Source organism: Hypanus sabinus, chromosome 2 (genome assembly GCF_030144855.1).
Source record: "Hypanus sabinus isolate sHypSab1 chromosome 2, sHypSab1.hap1, whole genome shotgun sequence".
Classification (NCBI taxonomy): Eukaryota; Metazoa; Chordata; class Chondrichthyes; order Myliobatiformes; family Dasyatidae; genus Hypanus; species Hypanus sabinus.
The window spans coordinates 118,294,966-118,307,070 of NC_082707.1; the positions used below are offsets into that span (position 1 = coordinate 118,294,966).

Here is a 12,105-nt window from a genome sequence, read left to right on the forward strand (position 1 = left end):
AGTATTACCTGATTTGTGTAATGATCACTTAGAGTTTTTGTGTCAAGATGTTGCCTGTGAATTACAAAGTGAATGGTAAATACTGTGCGTTAGGTACTTTTTTCAAGTAAGTAATAACCCCACGGCAGTGACCTGCCATTGATGGTGCCCATCTGTTGCATAAACAAGAATGTTGGTGAGTGGAATGTCCTTTAAAAATTGTGCAACAACCCAAAATATTGACTCTTTCTTCATATCTTTTTCTAGTTGCCTTGCAAATAACAATTCTTGAACCATGCTTTCAGCTTTTATGAAGTGAACGTAACTAAGAAGCAAAGATTTGTTGCCTGGCATAGTTAACTCATCCAACTGCAGAACCAACTCTTTTGTCCTGAGTATGTTGCACAATGTGTCTTCCACATTCTCAGACATTTCATCTATTCATCTTTGAGCAGAGTTGTTGCTGAGTGGACTTACTTTAATTATTTGGTCTGGTGACTTATGCAAAACAGTACTCAGAACCTCCCTTACTGCTGACAAAATCAGTTCGTCTCCAATTTTATGGGGCTTTCCAATTTAACAATGAGCAATGAAGCATTGTATGAAGCACACGAACCATCACCGTTTTGTTGTGAAGTGCTTGCAAGCCTGTTTTGAAGTGTTCCATTTCTGAAAGCTTTCATGAAGTAACTGAAAATAAGCAATCTTCTTGTTTGCTTTATCAGAGTGTATTCCCTTCAAATAATCAAGGATCCTGAATGGTTTCATTGCCTCTTTTGAAATAACTTTTTTTACACAACAGTCACATTAGCTGCTGTTGGTTGCTTGGTGCTGATATAAATCCATATTTCAGATACTCCACACTGTACTCTTGACACTTTTTCACTTGGTCCATTTCTGCCATTTTCGTTATGGATTTATGACCATGGTCAATTGCCTGTTGTTGAAGTCCAGCCTGAAGTGCTGCGATCAATAATGGGGAAAGTTATGACGCCATCATAGTGCATGCAAAATCTGACTCTACCTGAAGATACATCAAGTGAGGTAGTGATAACTCAGTTGAGCCATGGGCTAGAGAAATGTGGTCAAGACAATTCTAAAGGGCAGATTTAGAGTGATTAGAGTATGAGAATCGTATTGGCTAACACTGTACTGCAGTAGTGAACAGCGATAATGCGTGGGCTGGGCCTGGAAATCACATGATCCCTTCAGTTCAGATTTCCCATGATGTGCCAAATACAGAAGTGTCACATTGCTTTGCATAAAACCAAAGCCTAAGAGAACAGTGAGTTAACAAGAGATGAGGTGATTACATTATCACTGGGATCAAGTGCTTATAATAAGAAATTCATTTTTAAATTAAGCCTGATCCCTCAACTGCTTCTCTTGCTACCATACCCACCCCCTTACTGCCTGCTGTATCGTCCTTTAGGAATTCCCATTGTCCCCAGAGGGATGATATCTCCCATTTTAGGAACCACTGGTTTAGATAAGCTTTGTCTAACATTATTTATGTTTACTTATTCAAAGTTACCCTGGAAGTCATTAACAAGCATTGTCGAGTATTACTATATGTGGAAGACCACGGACCGATATGTCCAGCAGGTAATAATTATCGATTCTTTCATTGGCTTTCGGGTTGGTGTTGTTGATTTGTTAAGCTGGGGTGTTTTCTATCATGTGGAACTATTGGTGGAAGAGAGATGCAGATTTCCACACTCTGCTAATACAAATGTTAGACTATATTCCTAGGCAACTTTATCTACACATTCACTAGACATCAGCTGTTTTATTATGTGTTTGGTTATCTAAATAGGCTGTTGTTCTGAACTACCATGTTTCTAGTGATTGAAATGTGATTGTTTTGTGTACTTATTATCAAAGGCAACATTTGGAAATGCAAGAGGTATACACATCTATCACAAAAATTGGGCAAATTTTTAGCAAAAATTATCTCAAATTGGCTTTCCAATTTTCAGATAAAAGGTGTAATGGTAATGCAACCTATTTCAAATCTCCGTCGTGAAATGAGCTCACAGTTAGATGATGCCCTGTACTGCGAGAACAGCAGTGTTAAAATAGGCAATAGCTTTCTGCTTATAGGATGATGATCTGTAATTAAAGCCAAAAGTACGATTTCACTAGTGCTACCTCCTAGAGAAAGGTCTTTGCATTTAATTGTTCATCAAGTTGTCAGTCTATTGTTAAGATGAGATAAAAGGCTGCAAGCTTTGTATCATATACTCCTGAAAAGATTTTTCTACATTGGAAATGTATTTGTTTCAACACAGCTTCCTTCGTTTGAATTGTGTTACTAGATATCTTTATAAATGCATCATTGTCCAGTCACATCATCCCACCCCATCATAGACGGTCCATCTGAGCAGTCTCTCCAGTTCCAACGGAGCTGAATTTATCAAAACCTGTTTTTGGTGGCAGTGTTTTGCACAACAGTGGGAAGTTCCTACTAGATACAATTTGGATCATAAAAAGGCAGGATTAGCACCAAACCAGAGAAGGCTGATTTCAACAGATTGTTGGCTCATTTTGGGGTCTCTATCGTATCTTCAGATGGCAGCTGGTAGATTAGCAAAGCAGGAAGACAGTGCCAAGTGAACATCATTTATGACCAGTACTCTTACTCACTTGGTTGTGGAAACAATGATGTATTGTGATTCCTTATCTCCTTTTTGAAATCTGACACAGGCTGAAATGGAATGGGAGCTGGCATAACGTTACCTTTGCCCCATGACTGTGGAACTATCCAATTCTGCCATAAAGCAGATGGGATTGAGAAGAACCTAAAACAGGGGTTCCCAACCTGGAGGTCACAGATCCCTTGGTTAATTGTAGGGATCCATAGCATAAAAAAAGTTTGGGAACCCCTGATCTAAACTATGTTTTTTACAAGGCATCAAAGATTACACTTAAATTGGATTGAATCCACATTTGCTCATTATGGATGGAGATGCACAGCCAAGGTAGCCAACTTGGATTTGTTCCCTTTTCCCAGGATTAGTTAGAGAATATGCTGGAGAGCTGAAACATTTTCAAAATGGTTTCAAGCATATGGACCATTCTGCCTTCGTTATCCGCAAGGAATTGGTTCCGGAACCCCTCAGGGATACCAAAAAAACGCAGATGCTCAAGTCTCTTATTCAACCTGTCTCAATGTGGTGGACCTTGGGACCCAGCGGAACGCCAGACCTTATTTAACCTGTCTCAGTGCAGTGCACATTAGGACCTGGCGGCGGGAATCCGCAGTGTTTCTGTTCATAAAAATAATCACAATCACGATTGAAAATAAAGTGGAAATAATAAAGTGATCGGAAAGAGGTGAAAGAGGTAATTGGAAAAGCATTAGGCTGAAGTCAGTCAACGATCAGAACAATTTTAAAGGATAAAATGAGAAAGGCTCTGACCCGATGAAAGCTACAATTATTACTAAGCAATGCAGTGGTTTAGTTATTGGGTTTTGGGGTTTTGGGTTTTTGATCCTCCACGTCAACCCGGCACGGATGGACAGTGCGCTCAGGAGCGGTCTGTCACTGGATTACCCGGTTCTTAAGTGTTTTATATGCATAGAAAGGTAAAATATATACTATATAATAAGACAAACGTTTGACTAACTGACGCTAAGTAATACCAGATGTATCTGTTCCGACTTACTTAGTAAGAGAACTTATGGTTTTTTTCAATCCCAATCCACAATAACCCACGCACATCCTCCCATAGACTTTAAATCATCTCTAGATTACTTATAATACCTAATACAATGTCAACGCTATGTAAAATAGTTGTTATATTGCATTGTTTAGGGAATAATGACAAGAAAAAGAAGTCTATACATGCTTGAACAACAAGTGCTGGAAGAGCACTTCTGGGTTTTTGCGATTCGCGGTTGGTTGAATTCGCGCATGCGGAACTCGCGGATAAGGAGGGCTGACTGTAATGTAGTATTTTAATTGGCATGAGTGTCATAAGTTCTAAGCGGTTTGTGTGTTTGTGGAGGTTACCTCTGATATTTTGTTATCTTTATCTTAGAAACGGCTGAAAGCAGCTGAAGCAGAGAGTAAACTGAAGCAAGTCTACATCCCCAATTAGTAAGCATTTGTTTTCTGGACCAAATAACATCACTTCCTGCCTGGGTATTCAGCTGAGTCTCTTGTGAAATACCAAAAAGGTCATCGGGTTGTAAAGCACAGAACATGACCCTTTATTCCACTGCCCACTCTACCAGCATGTGTATTGTTATTCAGGCCCTTTGGCCAAGCAGCCCACCCTCAAGCACCCAATTACAGTAATTCTACCCTGACCCATTGTACAGTATTCATTCACAATCTGAGCAGCTCCCCATCAAATTCCACCACTCACCGACACACCAGGAGCAATTTAAGCAGCTGATCAAACAACGAAACTGATTGTTCTTGGGATGTGGGAGGAAACCCACCCTTCACAGGGAGAATGTGCAAATACCACACGTACATTTCCACGGGGCACTGGAGCACAATTAGCTTCACCATTGTGCTATCCCTACTCACTATTTGCATAGCGAGGCATGATATGGGAAGACTGTATCTGTAAAATGAATACATTTTGTTTGCCTTTGATAACATGATACGGATATTTTACCATGTCAAACAAGTCCACTGTTCATCCTTTTACTTCTGTACTCTCTAGTTTACAACTGTCATGAATGGTTCATGACTCCAACAGAACTGATAATGTGTAAGAATTTGTTGTCGCATTTAATGAAATCAACCTACAGACGCTGGAAGCCTGAAGCATATATAGAAAGTACTGGAGAAACTCAGCAAGTCAGGCAGCATCTATGGAAAGAGGGGAAGTTAATGGTGGAGGTCTATGATCCAATGTCAGGATTGGAGTTTTAATCCTAATTAAACTGGTTCTCCAAGAATAACAAGCAAATGGGACTTGGAATAAATCTACAGCAAGAATCCATTATAACTACGGGGTTATTTCATTAGCGAAGTGGGGTGAATGGAGGATAATTGAATTATACAAATGCTGACCATAAAACCAACTGTGGTTGTTTACTGAAAGCGCGATTAATGGGGGAAATTATCACCTTAATGTCTTTTATCTTCCTCTCCTCCATTTCACTCTTTAGTAATAAACCAAACCCAAACCAGATCAATGGGACGAATGCAAAGGCGGGAGCGATGAATGGAGGCGGTGTGCTGGCGCCAAATGGGACAGTAGCAGTGCTGGGACCTGGGCGAGCATGCGAGAGCTGCTTCAGTGAGTATTCCTTGGATCAGGTCCGATGGAGCAATGAGGTTCTTCTGTCTACCCTGATGGTATGAATATCAATTTCTACTTTCAGTGAACAAAATTAACCCCCCCCCCCCACTGTAATCCCCACTCTAACCTTTTACTTATTCTTACCTGTCTATTACTTCTCCCTGGCACCCCCCCACTACCCTTTCTCCTATTGTCCACTCTCCTGTCCTATCAGATTCTTTCTCCTGCCTTTGACCTTTTCTACCCATCATCTTCCAGATGGCCTCTTTCTCCTCCCCCCATTTTTCACTCTGGCAGCTTCCCCCTTCCATTTACATCCTGGTGAAGGGTCTCGGCCCAAAACATCAACCTTTCCCATCGATGCTGCCTGGCCTGCTGAGTTCCTCCAGCATTTTGTGTGAGGTCCCAATAATCCAAGAGCATGAAATCCTGCCCCCTGCACCAGCTCCTCAACCACGTAGTGGTGTTAAAAGACACTTGCTCCTGTGTGTTGAGGGCATTTTCTTTGAAGATGGTCATTGTACAAAGATGATGTCCTCACCTTTCAGTTAACAACACAGCTCCACAAGGGAGTTGCATTACAATGATTGCTCAAACCAGCTGGCTGGTTCCAGTCAGAGTAAACCATACTGACAAGTGGCGTGATACCTCGCTGTCTCCTTTAGTACAGCAAACCTGGCGGTGCGTGGAAACCACCAGAAAGTGCCCATTTTGGTCATAGATATGGAAAATGCTGCCGGTATTCAGCAGGAAAGGAAGCATCTGGAGAGAGCAGCAGAAGAGATCGCTCCTGAATGTGGCAAGGCCCTGTCGCTCGGTCAGCTACTGTTGAGGCGATGTGAGCCTGGGAGGGAGAGGGGAGGAGGTGGGAAACTGGAATTAACTCAAATCTTTTTGTTTTTGTTTCCCCAGCCACACAGTCGTACCAGTGGTATTCCTGGGGACCCCCCAACATGCAGTGCCGTCTCTGCGTAGCCTGCTGGACCTATTGGAAGAAGTACGGTGGACTGAAAACGCCCACCCGACTGGACGGAGAGAGGCCGGGACCCCACCGGAATAATCTGGTAACTGCCAGATGGGGTGGGGGATGGGGACACTGGACCAATTTGCCCCCTTTGCTTCCCTTGCCTGCTCTCCCACTCATTCCCCCAAGGAGGCTGTCTCCCCAGAGCCACGGGCAGGCTCTGGTTCCTCGAACTAGGTGTACTGGTGCCTGAGGCCACAGGCACACAGAATCCAGTGCTTGCCCAGCAGCTCCTGCTGACCCCTTCCCAGCATCAGAAACTGGCCCATGACGCGGTGCTTCCTCAGCCACTTTGACTTCAAGCAAGTCCGTAATAAACATAACTCATGATTTTGGTTTGCTGCTCTGTGAAACTGGTGAGCTCAAGGCCCGCTTGTGGAGAGCACCACTGTGGTACCTGGTGCACTGCTAGGTACATTGTGTAGTAACGTGGTAGTTCCTGCTAGTCCCCTATACTAAATGGTCAGTATTAGAGTCATAGAGTATTACACCATGAAGACAGACCCTTTGGCCCAGTTAGTTGATGCTGATCCAGGTGGCTTCCTTAGCTTGTTCCATTTGACTGCATTTGGCCCATGTTCCATAGAATCGTTCCTATAGATGTACATACACCGAATATCTCTTAAACATTGTAATTGTACTCACCTCCTCCAACAGACTGCTCCTTCCATATTACCCACCACTCTCTGTGAGAAAACCTTGTCCCTCAGGTTCCTTTTCAATCTTGCCCTCTACCCTGGGGAAAAGATTGTGTCGCCTCTTCCAGAATTAGGTTGCTTTTTTAAAAGATGTATTCATTTGCGGGATGTGGGCGTTGCCAGCTAAACCGGTATTTATTGCCCATTCCTAGTTGCCCTTGAGAAGGTGGTGATGGGCTGCCTTCTTGAACCACTGCAGTCACTGAGGCCTAGGTACACCCGCATTGAAGTCAGTGAAACTGCAGTCCCTGAGGCCTAGGTACGCCCACAGTGAAGTCAGTGAAACTGCAGTCCCTGAGGCCTAGGTACGCCCACAGTGAAGTCAGTGAAACTGCGGTCCCTGGGGCCTAGGTACACCCGCATTGAAGTCAGTGAAACTGCAGTCCCAGAGGCCTAGGTACGCTCACAGTGAAGTCAGTGAAACTGCAGTCCCTGAGGCCTAGGTGCGCCCACAGGAAAGTAGGTGAAACTGCAGTCCCTGAGGCCTAGGTACGCCCACAGTGAAGTCAGTGAAACTGCAGTCCCTGAGGCCTAGGTACGCCCACAGTGAAGTCAGTGAAACTGCGGTCCCTGAGGCCTAGGTACGCCCACAGTGAAGTCAGTGAAACTGCAGTCCCTGAGGCCTAGGTACGCCCACAGTGAAGTCAGTGAAACTGCAGTCCCTGAGGCCTAGGTACGCCCACAGTGAAGTCAGTGAAACTGCAGTCCCTGAGGCCTAGGTACGCCCACAGTGAAGTCAGTGAAACTGCAGTCCCTGAGGCCTAGGTACGCCCACAGTGAAGTCAGTGAAACTGCAGTCCCTGAGGCCTAGGTACACCCGCATTGAAGTCAGTGAAACTGCAGTCCCTGAGGCCTAGGTACGCCTGCATTGAAGTTAGTGAAACTGCAGTCCCTGAGGCCTAGGTACACCCGCATTGAAGTCAGTGAAACTGCAGTCCCTGAGGCCTAGGTACGCCCACAGTGAAGTCAGTGAAACTGCAGTCCCTGAGGCCTAGGTACGCCCACAGTGAAGTCAGTGAAACTGCAGTCCCTGAGGCCTAGGTACACCCGCATTGAAGTCAGTGAAACTGCAGTCCCTGGGGCCTAGGTACGCCCACAGTGAAGTCAGTGAAACTGCAGTCCCTGAGGCCTAGGTACACCCGCATTGAAGTCAGTGAAACTGCAGTCCCTGAGGCCTAGGTACGCCCACAGTGAAGTCAGTGAAACTGCAGTCCCTGAGGCCTAGGTGCGCCCACAGGAAAGTAGGTGAAACTGCAGTCCCTGAGGCCTAGGTACGCCCACAGTGAAGTCAGTGAAACTGCGGTCCCTGAGGCCTAGGTACGCCCACAGTGAAGTCAGTGAAACTGCGGTCCCTGAGGCCTAGGTACGCCCACAGTGAAGTCAGTGAAACTGCAGTCCCTGAGGCCTAGGTACGCCCACAGTGAAGTCAGTGAAACTGCAGTCCCTGAGGCCTAGGTACGCCCACAGTGAAGTCAGTGAAACTGCAGTCCCTGAGGCCTAGGTACGCCCGCATTGAAGTACGTGAAACTGCAGTCCCTGAGGCCTAGGTACGCCCACAGTGAAGTCAGTGAAACTGCAGTCCCTGAGGCCTAGGTACGCCCACAGTGAAGTCAGTGAAACTGCAGTCCTTGAGGCCTAGGTACGCCCACAGTGAAGTCAGTGAAACTGCAGTCCCTGAGGCCTAGGTACGCTCACAGTGAAGTCAGTGAAACTGCAGTCCCTGAGGCCTAGGTACGCCCACAGTGAAGTTAGTGAAACTGCAGTCCCTGAGGCCTAGGTACGCCCACAGTGAAGTCAGTGAAACTGCAGTCCCTGAGGCCTAGGTACACCCGCATTGAAGTCAGTGAAACTGCAGTCCCTGAGGCCTAGGTACGCCCACAGTGAAGTCAGTGAAACTGCAGTCCCTGAGGCCTAGGTACGCCCACAGTGAAGTCAGTGAAACTGCAGTATGAAAGTAGAAAGTGATCCACCATTTATCGTGCACATAGTGCGAGCAATCGTAGTCAAATTTCCTCACGGTTGAGCCTCTCTTTATAGTCCCAGGCTACGCAGGACACATGCACACCCATCCGCATCACAAAGCAATATCCATTCCTCCCAGTTCCCAGAACGTGCATTTTGCTGCTGTTACGTTGACAGTAAGAGCTCTGGCTTAGTTTGCCGGGCTCTACACCCTGACTCCTAACTCCAGAAGGTTGAGAACAAAGCAGGATCTGGTGCTCCGGTGTAAGCTGTGGCAAAGCAGCACTGGCAAAGATGCCAGCTTTAAACTGAGGCCCCACCCTGCTGCCAGCTGGGCATCGGAGATCCCAGGGAACCATTGTAATGAGGAGCAGGGTAGTCCTAGACAGCACCTACATTCTGTTGCCACGGTCCACTCCAAGGCGGTTGTGTGATTGCCTGCCGTGCTTCCCACCTTCCAGGGTGGATGTTGGAAGGTCCGTAACAATAATGAAAGAAAATCGGGGGAGGGGGGGGTCTCTCAGCATTGTTTAAAAAAAAATTAAAATTTTTTAAATTGAATTTTCAAATTGGTTACATAGAATAGGATAGAATAATATCAGCCCTCCCACCTCCCCTTAACCCCTCCCCCCATAACATATCCCTATCTGAAAAAAAAGAGAGGGAAAAAAAAAGAAAGGAAGAAGACTGCCTGGATTTGGGAAGATCCCCACATGCTCCATGGAATTCAAAATAACTTTAATATATGTATTTGTTTCTTTCCCCAGAGGACCAATAACTTTATCATCAGAGCACCTATATATACAATCCTATCTTTTGTAAATAAGGATGCCAAATACTCAGAAATGTGTCATATTTATTCCTTAAATTATAAGTAATTTTTTCAAGTGGAATACAGCTAAAAGTTTCATTATTCCAACGATCCATACTTAAGTATGAATCCGATTTCCAAGTAACTGTGATAGCCTTTTTGGCTACTGCCAATGCAATTTATATAAATTCTTTCTTATATTTGTTCAATTTAAGTTTCGGTTTTATCCCTTCAATGTCACCTAGTAAAAATAGGTCTCTCAGCATTGTGACCAAATATTAAGACAAACAACGAAACTATGGTCCACCTCAGATATGTTTGTGGTCTGGCCATAGACAAAATGTCTGCCCATTTGCCTGTGTGACTAAAGAGATGTACCCAGCAAATAGAGGCATTCATCATCCTATGCTATGGATTGGTAGCCATCTGCAAAGCACTGACGATGGTTTTTCTCCTGTACTCTCCACCTCCTTCTGAGAAGGAGCAGCCTGCAGGAGACGTGTCAGTCTGCAGCACAGGCTTTTCCTGGGCACGCCTCTGCTGCTAGGTTGCCTGTTTCAGTCCCCAGGTTTGTATTTCTTTTTTTTTGGGCTGAATTTTGACAGTCACTGTGATGTGTTGTCTCTCCAGAGTGCCCACGGCACGCCGATGAGGAATAGCTCCAGGCCCAAGTTTGCCGTGAAGACACGACAGGCTTTTTACCTGTGTACGACCAAGCTGACAAGAATAGCCCGGCGCTTGTGTCAAGACATTCTGCAGCAGGCAGCCAGACATCCGTACGTGCCGATTAACAGTGCCGCCATCAAGGCAGAGTGTGAGTACCCCGTGACTCGTGGACAGCTTTAAGCCTCGTGAGGAAGTTCTCCAGGCATGACCTTGTTTCACTGATGAGGATGACATGCCTGACTTCCACATGAGCTGGTTCTCCAACCCTTTGACCCACTTGTTCTTGGCCCACTTGGTCTCACATGCGTACACACACTGGGTCACTCTCCAGAGCTGATCTGCCCTTTATTTTCTCGGTGCCCTGGCAAACGTTCAGTCCTTGGGCAATACCACAGCAGAAATGAGCTAAGTTCACTTCATTTTTTGCATCCTCGCTCTCCACTTATCAATGACTGTGTTCGCCCTGTGAAGGCAGTGATTTTGTTGTAAATCTCGACGCATTCCTCCTTTGAATGTTGCTGGTCGTTTACTCTACTTTCTGACACAAAAAACAAGCTACTGGAGGAAGTCAAGTGGTTCAGGCAGCATGTGTAGAGAGAAATGGACGGCCGATGAGTGAGTAGGTGGGAGATGGCCAGAATGAAAAAGTGGCAGCAAGGAGAGGGGAAAATGCTGACGAACAGTTTGGTGATTCCAGGTGAGGAGGTGACCAGCAGATGGAGGATGGAAGAATGGAAATAGCTGCGGAGGCTGAGTATTGACAAAAGAATGCAGAGCATTGACTATGATAGAAGATTTGAGGCAGAACCTGGAATCGAATGAGTGAGGTGGGGTGAGCACTTGGAGGAGGGGACCCCGGTGTGGGTGATGGGCAAATGAAGGTGGAGCAAGGGATTGGTGGGGGGTGGGGGGAGCGCGCGTTGTCTGTGTATATGGAGGATGAACTGGGTGGACCGGGAGGAGAGAGAAAAGGAGCAGAGGGGGAGCAGTTCACTTGAAATTAATGTTCGTGCTGTTAGGTTGCAGGCTACCCAGGCGGAATATGAGGTGCTGTTTCTCTAGTTTGTATCTGGCAGTGAAGGAGTCCTTGGGCAGGCAGGTCACTATGGCAATGGAGAGGGTAATGAAAGTAGCTGACATGTTTACAGTGTATAGGTGCTTGGCAAAGCAGTTCCCTAGTCTACCTTTGATCTCACCAATGTAGAGGCCACTTTGAGAGCACAGACCGCAATAGGCAAGCGTGGCCGAGTTGCATGTCAAGTTCCTCACCTGGAAGTGCCTTTATGGTCCCTCTAATCTCCCTCCACGTTTACCAGCTAATTTGCATACGCTCTAGGCGTTGGGTCCCTGTTCTCCATGTCCGCTGTGCTTGGACATGCATCTTGCGGTAACAAGATTTTGTAGGCTGGTGACTGGCGGATTTCTGTGAGAACGGCTTCTCAGGGATGTGGAGGAAAAACCAAATCACATCTAACTCTCTTGTTGAACACCCCCTCACACCAGCTCCAGTCTACTTTCAAAACATTCTCATCTCTGACCAACTGAAGAAGACTGTCTCCGTATTGAGTCTTCTGCCAAGTGCCACACCACGGGACTCAGCACCACGGAAACTGAAGAGGTACGGAAGTTAGGAAGGCAGCGTAGCACTGGTGCCTCACCTGGCTTTGATTCTGACCTCTGGTGCTGTTGGTTTGGAGTTT

At 45.9% G+C, this 12,105-nt stretch overlaps 1 protein-coding gene across 2 annotated transcripts in view; it reads left to right on the top strand.

Moving 5' to 3' along the window:
• The window catches only part of mta1 (metastasis associated 1), a 147,833-nt gene that overhangs the window by 95,613 nt on the left and 40,115 nt on the right, over window positions 1-12,105 (top strand). The window contains exons 10-14 of one of the 2 annotated variants that reach the window (XM_059953203.1): window positions 1,510-1,584; window positions 4,024-4,082; window positions 5,111-5,241; window positions 6,157-6,308; window positions 10,370-10,553. In XM_059953203.1, the coding sequence (XP_059809186.1) occupies window positions 1,510-1,584; window positions 4,024-4,082; window positions 5,111-5,241; window positions 6,157-6,308; window positions 10,370-10,553 (601 nt within the window). Of the gene's footprint in view, window positions 1-1,509; window positions 1,585-4,023; window positions 4,083-5,110; window positions 5,242-6,156; window positions 6,309-10,369; window positions 10,554-12,105 lie in introns of those variants that run through there. The other variant, XM_059953214.1, reaches the window with a different exon arrangement.